The sequence below is a fragment of the Mobula hypostoma genome, chromosome 12 (genome assembly GCF_963921235.1).
Source record: "Mobula hypostoma chromosome 12, sMobHyp1.1, whole genome shotgun sequence".
Taxonomy (NCBI): Eukaryota; Metazoa; Chordata; class Chondrichthyes; order Myliobatiformes; family Myliobatidae; genus Mobula; species Mobula hypostoma.
In genome coordinates, this window is record NC_086108.1 from 20,903,856 (window position 1) to 20,922,387 (window position 18,532).

An 18,532-nucleotide genomic window follows, 5' to 3' on the forward strand; every position below is an offset into this window, starting at 1 on the left:
ATCAAATAGAACGATATATTGAAATCCAAATAAGATCATTGCAATTGTGTCTGTTATCTGTTGATCAACAGCCACTGATTATGGGTCAGCAGTCCTTGCTGGCTCGCCAACAGCCACAGCTACTGCAGGTGAGTCAACAGCCACTCATTAACAGAAAAAGTGGGACTGAAATTCAGTGTGCACCACAGCAACCTCTGTCTGAATAACCCCCTAAAACAAAATGTCACTTTTGTGATAAAAGAGGACAATGGGCTAGAAGTTATTGGCATAGGAAACAAGGTGGATAACAGAAACAAGCTCAACAAGAAGTTCAATCTTCTGCCCCACAAATGTTTGCAGATTCTTGATCTGGTGTCATGGTTTTAACAAGCAGTTTCGGTTATAATGGATATATCGTTGAATTCAGAAAATGACTAAGCTTTTACCCATAGCCCTTGCTTGTCTTGATAGAACAAAAACCAGAGAGTTTAAATATTAACTTACTAATTGAAAAGGAATGTGACAAATTCTAATTGGATACAGGAGCTAAGCTAATGTGTATGAGCGATACTATTCCCAAAGGTACAAAATACTACTTCTTCTTCTTCACGTGCCTTGCGCGTTACACGCTTGGACGACCATGGCACTCCACATCAAACGATCCCTCGCAGAGTCAATGATATCTCGCACACTTAGATCCGTTAGTTCTTTCACAGTGTCCATATATTTTCTTCTTTGCCTTCCTCTTCCGCGTTTCCTAGGCATACAGCCTTGTAATGTAAGGCATTCTATTTCTCCCCTTCTGATGACATGGCCCAGGAATTTAAGATTCCTCTCATTTAATGTTCTCATTAAAGATCTTTTTGTATGGGCACGTTGGAGTATCGTCTCATTAGTTACCCAATCTCTCTATGATATTTTCAGCATTCTTCTAAGAAACCACATTTCTGTTGCTTCTAAGTTTCTTTGGAGTTCTGGTGTTATACTCCATGTTTCGGAAGCATACAAGAAGATTGACCACATGTAACATTTTAGTAGCCTAAGCCTTGTTGTTATAGAAATGTGTCTGTTGGTAAAAATGGGTTTCATTTTTTTGGAAGTTGGTTTTGGCAAAGGCAATTCTTCTTTTTATTTCTAATTTACTTCTAGCATCTTGCGATATAAAACTACCAAGGTAATTAAAGTTGGTCTTTTGTTCAATCTCTTGGTTACCGATGTACAATTGGCAGTTGGGAGTATCCTGCTGTTTTGATATTACCATACATTTTTTTTTTCCACAGTTGATGGTTAGACCAAAATCTGCACTTGTTTGTACTACTTTGTCTAGGAGGATTTGTAGGTCTTCTGCAGCACTTGCTATTAGGGTGGTATCCACTGTATATCTTATTTTGTTGATGTTTACACCTCCAATTTTTATCCCATCTAGGTCTTCGATTTCTCTCAGAATCATTTCACTATAGATATTAAATAATTCCGGTGAGGCACTGTTAATCCCTGTTTAACTCCTCTTTGAATTTTAGTCCAACTGCTTACATTATCATCAATTTATACCACTGCCGTTTGATTCCAATATAAATTTTGAAGCAGTTGTTGGTCCCTTCTGTCAAAGTTTAATTTATCAAGAATTTGAAATAATTTTTATGTTGCACTTTATCAAATGCTTTAGTGAAATCAATAAAACATAAAAAGACATCATTTTGATATTCAATTGCCCTTTCTGAAAGCATTCGTAGTATGAAAATTGCATTCCTAGTTCCTCTATCCTCAATAAACCTATACTGCAGTTTAGAAGTTTCTGGTCTCAACTTGTTTTTAATTCGACTCAGAACAATTCTCAACAAAATCTTTATTACGTGACTCATCAGACTGATTGTTCTATAATTTTCCGCAGTCAATAGTTCCAAGAATTTTTGGCAGAGTTATAAATACTGATTTCAAGAGATCGCCAGGCAATACACCAGACTCATATATGCCATTAAACAGTTCAAAAAGAATATCTATGCCCAGATCTTCTAGGGCTTGTATAATTTCCACTGAAATTTCATCAGGTCCAATTGCTTTACCATGTTTCATGCTTTTCATTGCTTTAGTTATTTCTTCTTTGGTAATAGGTGGGCCAGAATTAGGGTGTTTAATATCTGGGGGTTCCCCTCTATTATCTACAAAAAAGCTGCTCTATATACTGAATCCACCTCTCATATACTTCAACTGGATCTGTTAGTATGGATCCGTCTGCTAATCTTATGCATCCTGTAGAGGGGGTTTTCTTAATTCCAGTAATTTCCTTAACCTTCTTATGCATTTCTTTGCTGTTGTTAATATGGCCTTCTACTGAACTTTGTCACATGGTGTGAGCAGAATTATCTGCAGCTTAATGTGAAAAAGACTAAGGAGCTGGTGGTGGACCTGAGAGGGCTAAGGCACCGGTGACCCTTGTTTCCATCCAGGGGGTCAGTGTGGACATGGTGGAGGGTTACAAATACCTGGGGATACGAAATGACAATAAACTGGACTGGTCAAAGAACACTGAGGCTGTCTAGAAGAATGGTCAGAGCCGTCTCTATTTCCTGAGGAGACTGAGGTCCTTTAACATCTGCCAGATGATGCTGAGAATATTCTACGAGTCTGTGGTGGCCAGTGCCATCATGTTTGCTGTTGTGTGCTGGGGCAGCAGGCTGAGCGTAGCAGACACCAACAGAATCAACAAACTCATTCATAAGGCCAGTGATGTTGTAGGGATGGAACTGGACTCTCTGATGGTGGTGTCTGAAAAGAGGATGCTGTCCAAGTTGCATGCCATCTTGGACAATGTCTCCCATCCACTACATAATGTACTGGTTGGGCACAGGTGTACATTCAGCCAGAGAATCATTCCACCAAGATGCTACACTGAGCGTCATATGAAGTCATTCCTGCCTGTGGCCATCAAACTTTACAACTCCTCCCTTGGAGGGTCAGACACGCTGAGCCAGTAGGCTGATCCTGGACTTATTTCCTGGCATAATTTACATATTACTATTTAATTATTTATGGTTTTATATTGCTATATTTATACTCTATTCTTGGTAGGGGCAACTGTAACGAAAATCAATTTCCCTCAGGATCAATAAAGTATGACTATGACTACTTCATTGCATTTTTGATTCAGCCATTCTTCCTTTGCAATATTGCACAATTGTCTGATCTGTCTGTCTAGCTTTCTGTATTGTAAGCAAACAGCATTATGAAGGACCCCACGCACCCCTCATATAAACTCTTCTCCCTCCTGCCATCTGGAAAAAGGCACCGAAGCATTCGGGCTCTCACAAGCAGACTATGTTACAGTTTCTTCCCCCAAGCCAACAGACTCCTCAATACCCAGAGCCTGGCTTCACACCAACCTACTATGCCTTCTACTGTGCCTACTGTCTTGTTTATTATTGATTATTATTTATTGTCGTGCCTGCACTGTTTTGTGCACTTTATGCAGTCCTGGATAGGTCTGTAGTCTACTGTAGTTTTTGTGTTTTTTCTTACGTAGTTCAGTGTAGTTTTTGTATTGTTTCATGTAGCACCATGGTCCTGGAAAACATTGTCTCATTTTTATTATGTTCTGTACCAGCAATTATGGTTGAAATGACAATAAAAAGTGACGACTTGACTTGATTATTCTTCACTCACCTTCTTTGTTCCATCAGATCTAGAATTTCTTGGGTTATCCACCCCTTGTTGGTGTGTTGGATTTCTTGTACTGGGATTATCTCCTCTGCTGATTGCTGTAGAGTATATTTAAATCTGCCCCAAATAGGTGTTGTTTCATTTTCGTTGAGGTGTTCTTCTACAGCTGTTTTGAATTGTTGTTTAAGTATGCTATCATTTCTAAGTTCTCCCAACATATACTTTTTTATCCCCACGTTTCAGTTTCTTTAATTTTGTTTTGATAGTAGCTATTACTGGATGGTGATCTGAACCACAGTCTGCTCCTGGGTAGGCTTTAGAATTTGTGATATTATTTCTAAAGCGTTCATTGATGGTAATGAAATCTATTTGATTCCTTGTTCTATCTCCAGGCTATTTCCACTGATCAGCAGCACTGGGGCTCCACAGGGAACTGTCTTGTCTCCCTTTCTCTTCACCATTTACACCTCGGACTTCAACTACTGCACAGAGTCTTGTCATCTTCAGAAGTTTTCGGATTACTCTGCCATAGTTGATTCATCAGCAAGGGAGATGAGGTTGAGTACAGGGCTACGGTAGGAAACTTCGTCACATGGTGTGAGCAGAATTATCTGCAGCTTAATGTGAAAAAGACTAAGGAGCTGGTGGTAGACCTCAGGAGAGCTAAGGTACCAGCGACCCCTGTTTCCATCCAGGGGGTCAGTGTGGACATGGTGGAGGATTACAAATACCTGGGGATACGAAATGACAATAAACTGGACTGGTCAAAGGACACTGAGGCTGTCTAGAAGAATGGTCAGAGCCGTCTCTATTTCCTGAGGAGACTGAGGTCCTTTAACATCTGCCAGATGATGCTGAGAATATTCTACGAGTCTGTGGTGGCCAGTGCCATCATGTTTGCTGTTGTGTGCTGGGGCAGCAGGCTGAGCATAGCAGACACCAACAGAATCAACAAACTCATTCATAAGGCCAGTGATGTTGTAGGGATGGAACTGGACTCTCTGATGGTGGTGTCTGAAAAGAGGATGCTGTCCAAGTTGCATGCCATCTTGGACACTGTCTCCCATCCACTACATAATGTACTGGTTGGGCACAGGTGTACATTCAGCCAGAGAATCATTCCACCAAGATGCTACACTGAGCGTCATATGAAGTCATTCCTGCCTGTGGCCATCAAACTTTACAACTCCTCCCTTGGAGGGTCAGACACGCTGAGCCAGTAGGCTGATCCTGGACTTATTTCCTGGCATAATTTACATATTACTATTTAATTATTTATGGTTTTATATTGCTATATTTATACTCTATTCTTGGTAGGGGCAACTGTAACGAAAATCAATTTCCCTCAGGATCAATAAAGTATGACTATGACTACTTCATTGCATTTTTGATTCAGCCATTCTTCCTTTGCAATATTGCACAATTGTCTGATCTGTCTGTCTAGCTTTCTGTATTGTAAGCAAACAGCATTATGAAGGACCCCACGCACCCCTCATATAAACTCTTCTCCCTCCTGCCATCTGGAAAAAGGCACCGAAGCATTCGGGCTCTCACAAGCAGACTATGTTACAGTTTCTTCCCCCAAGCCAACAGACTCCTCAATACCCAGAGCCTGGCTTCACACCAACCTACTATGCCTTCTACTGTGCCTACTGTCTTGTTTATTATTGATTATTATTTATTGTCGTGCCTGCACTGTTTTGTGCACTTTATGCAGTCCTGGATAGGTCTGTAGTCTACTGTAGTTTTTGTGTTTTTTCTTACGTAGTTCAGTGTAGTTTTTGTATTGTTTCATGTAGCACCATGGTCCTGGAAAACATTGTCTCATTTTTATTATGTTCTGTACCAGCAATTATGGTTGAAATGACAATAAAAAGTGACGACTTGACTTGATTATTCTTCACTCACCTTCTTTGTTCCATCAGATCTAGAATTTCTTGGGTTATCCACCCCTTGTTGGTGTGTTGGATTTCTTGTACTGGGATTATCTCCTCTGCTGATTGCTGTAGAGTATATTTAAATCTGTCCCAAATAGGTGTAGTTTCATTTTCGTTGAGGTGTTCTTCTACAGCTGTTTTGAATTGTTGTTTAAGTATGCTATCATTTCTAAGTTCTCCCAACATATACTTTTTTATCCCCACGTTTCAGTTTCTTAAATTTTGTTTTGATAGTAGCTATTACTGGATGGTGATCTGAACCACAGTCTGCTCCTGGGTAGGCTTTAGAATTTGTGATATTATTTCTAAAGCGTTCATTGATGGTAATGAAATCTATTTGATTCCTTGTTCTATCTCCAGGCTATTTCCACTGATCAGCAGCACTGGGGCTCCACAGGGAACTGTCTTGTCTCCCTTTCTCTTCACCATTTACACCTCGGACTTCAACTACTGCACAGAGTCTTGTCATCTTCAGAAGTTTTCGGATGACTCTGCCATAGTTGGATGCATCAGCAAGGGAGATGAGGTTGAGTACAGGGCTACGGTAGGAAACTTTGTCACATGGTGTGAGCAGAATTATCTGCAGCTTAATGTGAAAAAGACTAAGGAGCTGGTGGTAGACCTCAGGAGAGCTAAGGTACCAGCGACCCCTGTTTCCATCCAGGGGGTCAGTGTGGACATGGTGGAGGATTACAAATACCTGGGGATACGAATTGACAATAAACTGGACTGGTCAAAGGACACTGAGGCTGTCTAGAAGAATGGTCAGAGCTGTCTCTATTTCCTGAGGAGACTGAGGTCCTTTAACATCTGCCGGACGATGCTGAGGATGTCCTACGAGTCTATGGTGGCCAGTGCTATCATGTTTGCTATTGTGCGCTGGAGTAGCAGGCTGAGGGTAGCAGACACCAACAGAATCAACTGATTCGCAAGGCCAGTGATGTTGTGGAGGTGGAGATGGAACTGGACTCTCTCACGGTGGTGTATGAAAAGAGGATGCTGTCCAAGTTGCATGCCATCTTGGTCAATGTCTCCCATCCACTACATAATGTACTGGGTGGGCACAGGAGTACATTCAGCCAGAGACTCATTCCTCCAAGATGCAGCACTGAGCATCATAGGAAGTCATTCCTGCCTGTGGCCATCAAACTATACAACTCCTCCCTTGGAGGGTCAGATACCCAGTGCCGATAGGCTGGTCCTGGACTTATTTCATAATTTACTGGCATAATTTACATATTACTATTTAACTACTTACTATTTATTATTTATGGTACAACTGTAACGAAAACCAATTTCCCCCTAGGATCAATAAAGTATGACTATGACTATGACTGATCCAAGTACACAATCTATGTGGATGGTTTTTATACCAAGTACTGATGATCACTTGGTTGTTTCTGACACACCAATCAGAAAACCTTTCTCCATTTTCATTTTTCTCCCCTAATCCAAAAGGTCCCTTGATGTTATCAACCCTTTCCTGTCCAATTTTGGAGTTATAATCTCCCATGACTAGTTTTATATCCTGAGATTTACATTGTTCATAAGCACTGTCAAGATCTTCATAAAACTTGTTGATATCCTCTTCATCCACATCATTTGTTGGCGCATTGGCTTGGATTATGCTAATGTTAAAAGGGTTACCCCTTAATTTAACTAAAAGGAGCCGTTCGGATATGGCCCAATATCCCATAAGACATTTTGATACTTGTTTGTTTAAAATAATTCCAACTCCATACATATGCTGCTGACCTCCAGAATACATTATCAGAGAACTATTCTTAGTGAATTTGCCACTGTCAGTCCATCTAATTTCTGACAGGCCTAAGATATCAACTTCCAACCTTCTCATTTCATTTAATGTGTTGTCCAACTTTCCTTTCTGGTAAAGTGTACAGATGTTCCATGTTGCTACCCTTAGTACTTCTCTATTGCTTACAGTCTCTGGATGACGGTCTGGCGTCACCTGAAGCACATGACTACCCTTACCAAGTGAGGTGTTGTTCTGTTGATTAGACTCAACGCCATTCACGCTGGGGTGTATGGCGTGGCAAGGTCCTGACTAAATATCAGGAAATGCCAACAGCGTTTATATATCTTCTCCCACCCAAGACAACTCCGCCTTCACATAGGACTTAGGTCCGGGTGCACCCTGTCTCGTTGAAGGAGCTCTGTCTATGGCGAATGTTTGACGCCAGAAAGATAACCAGACCAATGGTGGTGGTGTCACCTAAAATCACTAAAGTCTTCGGCAGCAGGGAGATGGATTCCAAGCTTGGGTGGAGGATTGTCTTTGTACAACAACAGCAAAGGTTGGGTGACATCTAGTGTATGATTCCCAATTGGGAACACCAGTAGAGGTCAAATGCTCTAGTTAGATGAGCACTGCGGCAACAGAAGGCAACGGCAAACCACTGTTGAAATTTCTGCTAGTCAATCATGGAAAGAAACAAAAGAAGGAAACCAGACAACACCAAAATACTACAGAATAATATCTGCAAATGTGCATATGGTGCACATTTCTGACAGTCATGGCTGTTTCTAGCGTTGTGCTTTATCGAGTTTTGAATGTTGAATGTCTACACTCAGTACACACCTTTCTGACAATGAATCGGGCCTTTCAAGCAACAGTTGCTTAGTGTTCCAAATGGTCTATTGTTCTTAAGGTAACCTAATATCGTCAGCCAGTGAATGAGTCCAGTGAATTCAGTTACACTGCTACTGTTGGACATGGAGGAGTATGATGACCTTAACTGTTCAAGAATAGTAATGTTGTATGCCATGAAGATGCAAATTTTTACAAAGAAATGCCCCTACTGAACCCAGATCTGATTCTGTACTGATGGCTCTTCAGCAATTCGGGGGAGAAATTCTAGTGGTTGGTTGGGACACTGTTTCTGAAACTGAAGTGCATGTATCAGGAAAAGAAAAGAAAATTCTGATGTTTAGGTTCAATAATAATCTCATTGCAAATGATCCACTTGAAAATAGTGACAGTGGCATAGAAGATGTTTAAATTCAGTTTGTGGGTAAGAAACTTGAATCTGAAACTACTATAAATCTAATTGAATAGAATTAGATAACGAGGATAAAGTCTGCTCGAGTACATTAGGAAAATAGATTGAGACAGTAGAATACTAGTGTTAGAAAGTGCAAGAAATTAGTCATAAATCTCAACAAAGGGATATTCAAGTAAAAAAAAAGGTTCTACAAGAACAACACACCATCCATGGCAAACTAGGGAAGTTATGGATTGTATCAAACTTTAAATAAACGGCACAAAAAGTTGCATAACTGGCAAGCCAAAAAAGTAGGACATTTTAAAAAAAGCAGAAGATGACAATAAAAAGAAAAAAATGCAAAGAAATGAGAACAAACTAGCAAAAACATTCTTAAAAAACAGTTCAAGTATCTAGAGTAAACCAAAGGAGCAAAAATGGACCTTCAAAGGATGAAACTAGGGAATTAACAACGAGAAATAGAGAAATGGCAATGATTCCAAATAACTATCATGGATCAGACTTCACAATAGAAGTCACTAAAAACATTCCAGGAATAATAGACAATTAGGCAGCACAGAAGTGTAGCAGTTTGCGCAATGCAATTGCAGCAGCGGATGAAAGATCAGGGTTCAGTTCCCGATCTTGTCTGTAAGGAGTTGGTACATGCCCTGTGTCTGGGTGGGCTTCCTCCAGGTGCTCTGGTTTCCACCCACATTCTAAAGGCATTAGGACTACAGAGTTGTGGATGTGCTACTTTGGTGCCAGAAGACTGGTGACACTTGGCCCAGCACAATCCTCAGAAATTTCATTTGATGCTAATGATGCATTTCACTGTATGTTTCAATGTACAAGTGACAAATGGAGCTAAACTTTCTTTGAGGGTTATTATAAGAGGTTGAACTTAAAACAATCCCTAGTTCCAGAGAAAAAGCATTTGGTTAACTAATGAGGTTATAAAACAATGTGTCTACAGAAATCGTAAAAGGAATCAGCTCTCAATTGATAGCAGACACATTTACTGTCTACCAAGTTTCTCTGGATTCAGGAGAGGACTGGAAAGCTATAAATATAATTACCCAATTAAAAAGGTGGGGGCAGAGGGCAGAAAGGAAGGAACAAGGTTAGCTAGCAGAACATCCATCACTAGGAAAATGCTGGAATCTGTTATTGAGATTTTCAAAAATCACGCATGTTCAATGTGGTTAAAAAAAGAGAAATCACACATGGCAAATTCGCTAGAAAGTTTTGAGGATGCAATTAACAGAGAAGATAAAGACCAAGTAGAGTGGTCTATATATTGACTAAAGTTCAAGATTCAAGTATATTTATCATGTATACATTGAAACACACAATGAAATGCATTATTTGCATTCACAACCAACACAAGGGGGTGCTGGGGACAGCCTGCAAGTGTTGCCACACATTCTGGCACCAAAATTGCATGCCTACAATGCTCAGCAGAGCAACACAGAACACAAAACAGAAAACAACAAACTACAAAACAGCAAAGCCCTGTAACTCCCTCCCACACATGCACAAACATTCTAACCCTAGAACAGGTCATCTTCTTCAGCTTCCAGTCTCCAACTAACTTGGATTCGGACTCAGACTTGCAGACATTGGGCCTTTGACTACCCCAGCAGACTCACAGATTGGCAGACTCAGGACTTCAGCCAATGGACCTTGACTTCCAAACTTCTGATAAGGCTCTCGGGCCGCAATCCTCGGCATCGTCCACAGGACCTGCCGATCACCAAACATCAGGTTTTGAACTGCATGACTGGACCCCTGGCATTAGGTCCCGAACTCCAGTCTCACTAATTATCAAATGCTGGGGTTGGAGGGAGGGTGTGGTTGTCATCAGACATCATTCTTCCTGCCAGACAGAAGTCTCACTCCATAACGTAGCGACAACTCAAACATAGAAGGTCACCAGCCTTTGTCCACAGTAGTCTGGCCCAACATCTGACTCGGCATCTGTCCCGTGGGGATCATGGCTCAAAGGTTGCTTCCATCGTGATTGGTTAGTTTAGAAACTCCATCTGCTTTTCCCATTGGTTGGATGCCTGGTGTCAAATATCTTGAGTATAAAATAGCACCTGCAGGAGGCTTGCTCTCTCTTCTTCTGTCTAAGACACGCTGCACAAAACCATGGGTAAAGTATGCTCGGCGCACACTTTTAACTGAATATCCATTTGTTTAATATTCAACTTTGTAGTTTGTGTAACTCCCGATGTTCTAATCTACTCACCCCACATCTCTTATTTCTTTCCATTCTCTTTCCATTCTCCATTTTCCTTTCCTATTAGATTCCATTTTCTGCAGCCTTTTATCTCTGCCTGTCTCCTACCAGCAAAGATCATTTTCCACTCTTCCCTCCTCCACCTACCTATCATCCTTCATCTGCATCTACTTATTGCTTGCCGATTCTTGCCCCACCCTTCCCCTCAACTCTTTATACTAGCTATCTCCCCTCTGTCACTCAGTCCAGTTGAAGAGTCTCAACCCAAAACTTCAACCATCCATTTCCATTCACAGATGTGCCTCTGATCCACTTAGTTCCTCCAGTATTTTAATTTTTTGCTGGAGATTCCAAAATCTGCAGTATCATGTTTCAAAGTTATGAAGAACATTTCAGAAGGCGAAGGAGCTTTGAGAGATGGCGGAACCGTTTTTTTCAGACCCAGGTGATGTACTCCAGTTCATCCACAAAACAGCTTATTCTTCTTCTCTTATGTCTTTCCTTTCTTTTCAAGGTGATAGCAGTTCTGTCAGGGTCCATAACCTACAGTTCAAACTACAGCTCTTCCCAAGCAGTGGGTCTTTGGACCGGCCGTGCGGCTTAAGGTTTCGCTATCTCCAGGAACAGTCTGGAAAACGTGTGCCCTCTAAGAGCAGCCCTGTGGATGACCTGGTTCATCACCAATTCACAGACTGAAGCATCGGGGGAGAACGAAACCGTAACAACATGTGGTGTGTATGCTAATCGTTGGCTACTGCCAAAAGGCGGCTCCTGTACTTGAACGATTCCCGCACCCCCCCCCCACTTAGACGGTGAGAACCTGTCGGTCCTCAAGACGTGGGGCCTTGGAGAAGTGGTGTGGAAGACTGTAACATCGAAACAGCGAGTTGCTGGTCTCCACTTTCGTTGTTGCAGAAGTGACCACTCTCTTCCTCACTGAAGGGAGCCTGTCTGAGATACCGAAGTGCTGAGTTACAGACTGCAGTTTTGATGGACTCTGGATCAAGGTATTTTGTGGGGAGGCAGGTCGGGATTGGGGGGGGGCAGTGCTCTTGTTTGCTTTTGAAAAGGGTTGGGGGGGGGCTTCGTTGTTTCCTTCATTCATTCTATGGGAACCTTTGAGCCCTTTATGAAACATTAGTTTAGACACAACTGAAATGGAAAACACTGCTAGAGATGGTGGTGTAAGAAAACTCAACAGTAGCACTCCCAAGGAGCTGACAAAATTATTTGAAGCAAAGACTCTGCATGCTGTAGGAAGATGGCAGGGGGAGTGGAACTAGAAGGATTGTTCTTACATAGAATCACATTTCTTCCTTTTGCACTTTACCTATTCCATGATTCTGTTTCCTGCACTCCTTTCAAACCCACCAGGATTTCATCTTCCATGGATATTTTCTGTTCCCTATGCTTCTTTCAGTCACCTGTTTCTCATGCCCCTTTTAATCAAATTAAAATTCTTAATAGCAGCAGTAAGTAACATTCAAAAAGTTTTCATTTTCATATATCTTAAAGTTTAAATGCAACTCAATTTAAATCCTCTAGGACGGATTATTTTCATTTGATAACATGTAAAGATTACATTTCAAAATTACTGGTTTACACGAGGATTATAAATTCTCTCAAAGATATACGCTCTGCTCCCAAGATTTTAATTCTGCACACAATATGCTCTTGACTACAGATTCTTGAAACTGGAACACAATGATGGATGGAATACAATGATGGATGACTCAAAATAAAAATGATATGAAGCATGATTCAACAAATTTGATAATGAGGCAAAGTTTACATTCTAGAAATGAGTAAATTGAATTGAATTATGATGGTCATTTCATGCGTGCCCCTGCGAACATTCTCAGAGGATGTGATACGTGACCCATTATTTATGTATTATTTGTTGTTATTTATTTAGTTTTATTTATTTATTATTATTTATTGCAATACCTTGTGCTCGAGGTCTGTGAGTGGCAGCACAATTTTCACCAACCCTTGAAATTTAAAGGACCTGGATTCTGGTATAGGGCAATCTCCGTGCACGTGCTCTTGAAACTTTCATCATGTGCATAAATTATCTTTGAAAGATCAATCACCAGTGATCAAAAGACCTGCTTCTCAAAAGAATTTCTTGTTCAAGTACATTAAATGTTTGAAAAATGATATTGTTTTACTTCCATCCCCCCCCCGGCCCCGGAACTGTAGTATCACAATCCGCTTCTGTTTCCACATACAAATTAAAAACAAAATAAATCTTACTCATATCTACAGTTATATAAATAGCAAAAGGATAGTGAGGGATAAAATTGGTCCCTTAGAGAATCAGAGTGGACGGCTATGTGCGGAGCCAAAAGAGATGGGGGAGATTTTGAACAATTCCTTTTCTTCGGTATACACTAAGGAGAAGGATATTGAATTGTGTAAGGTAAAGGAAACAAAAAGGGTAGTTATGAGAAGTTTGACGATTAAAGAAGAGGAAGTACTGGTGCTTTTAAGGAATATAAAAGTGGATAAATCTCCAGGTCTGGACAAGATATTCCCTAGGACCTTGAGGGAAGTTAGTGTGGAAATAGCAGGGGCTCTGACACAAATATTTCAAATGTCATTAGAAACAGGGATGGTGCCGGAGGATTGGCGTATTGCTCATGTGGTTCCATTGTTTAAAAAGGGTTCTAAGAGTAAACCCAACAATTTTGGGCCTGTGAGTTTGACATCAGTGGTGGGTAAATTGATGGAAAGTATTCTTAGAGATGGCATCTATAATTAGCTGGATAGACAGGGTCTGATTAGGAACAGTCAACATGAATTTGTGCGTGGAAAGTCATGTTTGACAAATCTTATTGAATTTTTTGATGAGGTTACTAGGAAAGTTGACGAGGGTAAAACGGTGGATGTTGTCTATATGGACTTCAGTAAGGCCTCTGACAAGGTTCCACACGGAAGGTTAGTTAGGAAGGTTCAATCGTTAGGCATTAATATCAAAGTACTAAAATGGATTCAGCAGTGGCTGGATGGGAGACGCCAGAGAGTAGTGGTCGATAACTGTGTGTCAGATTGGAGGACGGTGTGTAGCAGTGTGCCTCAGGGATCTGTACTGGGTCCAATGTTGTTTGTCATATATATTAATGATGTGGATGATGGGGTGGTAAATTGGATTAGTAAGTATGCAGATGATACTAAGATAGGTGGCGTTGTGGATAATGAAGTAGGTTTTCAAAGCTTGCAGAGAGATTTAGGCCAGTTAGAAGAGTGGGCTGAAAGATGGCAGATGTAGTTTAATGCTGAAAAATGTGAGGTGCTACATTTTGGTCGGACTAATCAAAATAGGACATACATGGTAAATGGTAGGGCATTGAAGAATGCTGTAGAACAGAGGGATCAAGGAATAATGGTGCATAGTTCCCTGAAGGTGGAATCTCATGTGGATAGGGTGGTGAAGAAAGCTTTTGGTTTGCTGGCCTTTATTAATCAGAGCATTGAGTATAGGAGTTGGGATGTAATGTTGGAATTGTATAAGGCATTGGTAAGGCCAAATTTGGATTATTGCGTACAGTTCTGGTCATCGAATTATAGGAAAGATGTCAATAAAATTGAGAGAGTACAGAGGTTTACTAAATTTTGCCTGGGTTTCATCTCCTAAGTTACAGAGAAAGGTTGAACAAGTTAGGTCTCTATTCTTTGGAGCGTAGAAGGTTGAGAGGGGACTTGATAGAGGTGTTTAAAATTATGAGGGGGATTGACAGAGTTGATGTGGATAGGCTTTTTCCATTGAGAGTGGGGGAGATTCAAACAAGAGGACATGAGTTGACAGTTAAAGGTTAAAAGTTTAGGGGTAACATGAGGGGGAACTTCTTTACTCAGAGACTGGTAGCTGTGTGGAACGAGCTTCCAGCAGAAGTGGTTGAGGCAGGTTCGATGTTGTCGTTTAAAGTTAAATTGGATAGCTATATGGACAGGAAAGGAATGGAGGGTTATGGGCTGAGTGCAGGTCGGTGGGACTAGATGAGAGTAAGAGTTTGGCACCGACTAGAAGGGCTGAGATGGCCTGTTTCCGTGCTGTAATTGTTATATGGTTATATTTAAATATACTAATCTGGCAATGCACAATTTTACTTGCTCCAGAAAGGAAAAACTATGACAGTCATTTCAAATGTGCCCTGTGAACAATTCATAATTATTGGTTAAATTGCTTAGTGCACAGGCATACATGACAAATGCACAATCGCTTGAAGTGCTTAAGAACTTGCTATAATTCATAAAGAACAAAGTGAGAACATTAGAAAAAAAACTAATATACATCATTATGTTTACAATTCAGAAAATTAATCATTAACATTTAGTTTACCTACATCTAATTTTGTTTTATAATATTTGCATAAATATAGTTGGGGAACTGGGACCTGAAAGAGAATTGCAAATTTTTTTTGATGATGGACCCATTCTACTCTTTTGTAGTTGTTTTGTTTTAAAAACGGATTTTCAGAAGCAATCAATTTTATGGAACTTTACCCTTTAATGTCATAACACAAATCCCTCATTGTACTCACATGATTAAACCTTCTTGTGAAAGCTACAACATTTGGCGAAGAACTGTGTTTTTCTTTTTTGTTCCACCCACAACTTGATAGCTCCTGAAAGAAAAAAACTGAACATTTAAAAACTAAATATACAAAAACTATCCTTTATGATTAAGAATGTGATGTTCACCCATCGCATTGAAGATTATTTACCGCTAGCATTGAATTAATTAAAATTTACTAACTTTTTATATCTTTTGACCAGTTGTAAAACTGTACAGTACTTCCTTAAACTGTTCTCCTACCTTGGCAATCCACTTGCAAACAATTTGTCGCCAATCAAGGAGACATCATCAATGCGCCGTTCACTTGTGGTGTGTTTTTAGAAACCATAGAAACTACAGCACAGAAACAGGCCTTTTGGCCCTTCTTGGCTATGCCGAACCATTTTCTGCCTAGTCCCACTGACTTACACACAGACCATATCCCTCCATACACCTCCCATCCATGTATCTGTCCAATTTATTCTTAAATATTAAAGAAGAACCCACATTTACCACCTCATCTGGCAGCTCATTCCATACTCCCACGCTCTCTGTGTGAAGAAGCCCCACCTAATGTTCCCTTTAAACTTTTCCCCCCTCACCCTTAACCCATGTCCTCTGGTTTTTTTCTCCCCTTGCCTCAGTGGAAAAAGCCTGCTTGCATTCACTCTATCTATACCCATCATAATTTTATATACCTCTATCAAATCTCCCCTCATTCTTCTACGCTCCAGGGAATAAAGTCCTAACCTATTCAATCTTTCTCTGTAACTGAGTTTCTCAAGTCCTGGCAACATCCTTGTAAACCTTCTCTGCACTCTTTCAAAATTATTTATATCCTTCCTGTAATTTGGTGACCAAAACTGAACACAATACTCCAGATTCGGCCTCACCAATGCCTTATAAAACTTCATCATAACATTCCGGCTCTTATACTCAATACTTCGATTACTAAAGGCCAATGTACCAAAAGCTCTCTTTACGACCCTATCTACCTGTGACGACACTTTTAGGGAATTTTGTATCTGTATTCTCAGATCCCTCTGTTCCACTGCACTCCTCAGTGCCTTACCATTAACCCTGTATGTTCTACCTTGGTTTGTCCTTCCAACGTACAATACCTCACACTCGTCTGTATTAAACTCCATCTGCCATTTTTCAGCCCATTTTTCCAGCTGGTCTAAGTCCCTCTGCAGGCTCTGAAAACCTTCCTCACTGTCTACTACACCTCCAATCTTTGTATCATCAGCAAACTTGCTGATCCAATTTACCACATTATCATCCAAATCATTGATATAGATGACAAATAACAATGAACCCAGCACTGATCCCTGTGGCACACCACTAGTCACAGGCCTCCACCTGGAGAAGCAATTCTCTACTACCACTCTTTGGCTTTTTCTTCTTCTTGTTTTATGGTGGTCAGCACCCAGCTTAATGGTGCATTACCGCCACACTTGTGGTGTGTTCTCCGAATGCTTGTCTTTTATATACTTATCATCAGTTGATTGGCCATCATTACTGAAATTCAATTATGACATAGGGAAGGAGTGCACAGAGTTCACCACACAACCAATCGGCGATGAGACCCCCTCCCGACATCACAATTAAGTTTCCGTAATGACAACCAATCAACTGATTGATAAGTATTTAAAAACCAAGCACTCAGAGGACACATAAGTCCTGGGTGCCAACCGCCGTAAAACAAGAAGACAACGACGACACATAAGTGAATAAGCTCATTGAAGAAATCGCCTCATATGGTGACAAAACATTTGCAAGTGGATTGCCAAGATCAAAGAACAACTCAAGCCAACCATCAACCTCCCATGCTACATATTTTCTGAGTTATCCTTAAACTGTACTAAGAGATATTTGTCCCGTTAAACCTGCTGCAACAGATTATCACCTAAACTAAGAAATAATTGAATTTACAGAGAATTGCATAAGAAATAGTAACAGCTCACACAGAAATATCCTACAAATGTATCGATCTTGCAAATACATCAAAGTTGCTGGTGAACGCAGCAGGCCAGGCAGCATCTCTAGGAAGAGGTATAGTCAACGTTTCAGGCCGAGACCCTTCATCAGGACTAACGAAGGGTCTCGGCCTGAAACGTCGACTGTACCTCTTCCTAGAGATGCTGCCTGGCCTGCTGTGTTCACCAGCAACTTTGATGTGTGTTTTTTGAATTTCCAGCATCTGCAGGATTCCTCTTGTTTGCGATCTTGCAAATACGATTGGTTTTATGTCTGTGCTACATTCTCCCACAATCTCCTATCAATCCTGTACCTTGATATTTTAATTGTCCACAGAAACAAGATTAGTGATCACTTCCACACAGTAAGATACTATAGGCACTGGAACAACAAAAAAATGTTAGAAATGTACCTGTTTGGGGGGTGGGGAGTTGGTGAGTGGAAGAGGAGAGGAGGAAGGGGCAGGATGAGGGTGAAAGAAGATTAACCTTTCAGATGGATAACGGTTTTGGCACAACTCATGTATACATCCCCTACAATTATCATCACCATTTGTGCTAACAAGTCCTCTTGATCTCTATCAAAGACTTTCCTTTGTTCTCTCCATGCATCATACAATAGAAAACATGCTGGATTTCTAACTTTTCCTAATTCTGATGAAAAATCATGGACCCAAAATGTTAACTGCCTGATGGTGCCTGAACCTGCTGACCTCTTTTGACTTGTATTTCTATTTCAAACTGCTGACTTTTCATCAACAATTTTGCTTTGAACTTCACCACTAAGAAGTTCCTATCTGCCCTTGATAAGGTGCTGACTTTTTGAATTGCTGCAGTTTCTTTTCCACATGCAGGTTCCCCTCCAAGTTACACACCACCCTGTCTCGGAAATATATCAGTGGTCTTGCTTTGTCACGGTGTCTAAACACTAGAATTTTCACCCAGTACCATGATGGGAGCACCTTCACCAGAAGAATATCAGTACATGAGATCCTGAAAGTAGTTTTTAAAAATCTTAGCACTGATTCATGTGTCTTTCTTTGGCTGCTACCCATTAAATTACTCCAAGTCAAAAAGATGCCTTATCCAAAAATAGCAACATCTCAACCTCAAAGACAGGTTGCACTACTTTTTAATATCTCAGCTGAAAGGCAATATATTAAATAAGTCAATAA

The 18,532-nt window shown here is 40.6% G+C and overlaps 1 protein-coding gene across 8 annotated transcripts in view; it reads right to left on the minus strand.

Moving 5' to 3' along the window:
* ralgps2 (Ral GEF with PH domain and SH3 binding motif 2) overlaps positions 1 to 18,532 on the minus strand; it is a 566,060-nt gene that overhangs the window by 384,795 nt on the left and 162,733 nt on the right. For all 8 annotated transcript variants that reach the window (XM_063063724.1, XM_063063722.1, XM_063063726.1 and 5 more), the window contains one exon: positions 15,365 to 15,448. In XM_063063724.1, the coding sequence (XP_062919794.1) occupies positions 15,365 to 15,448 (84 nt within the window). The remainder of the gene's footprint in view (positions 1 to 15,364; positions 15,449 to 18,532) is intronic.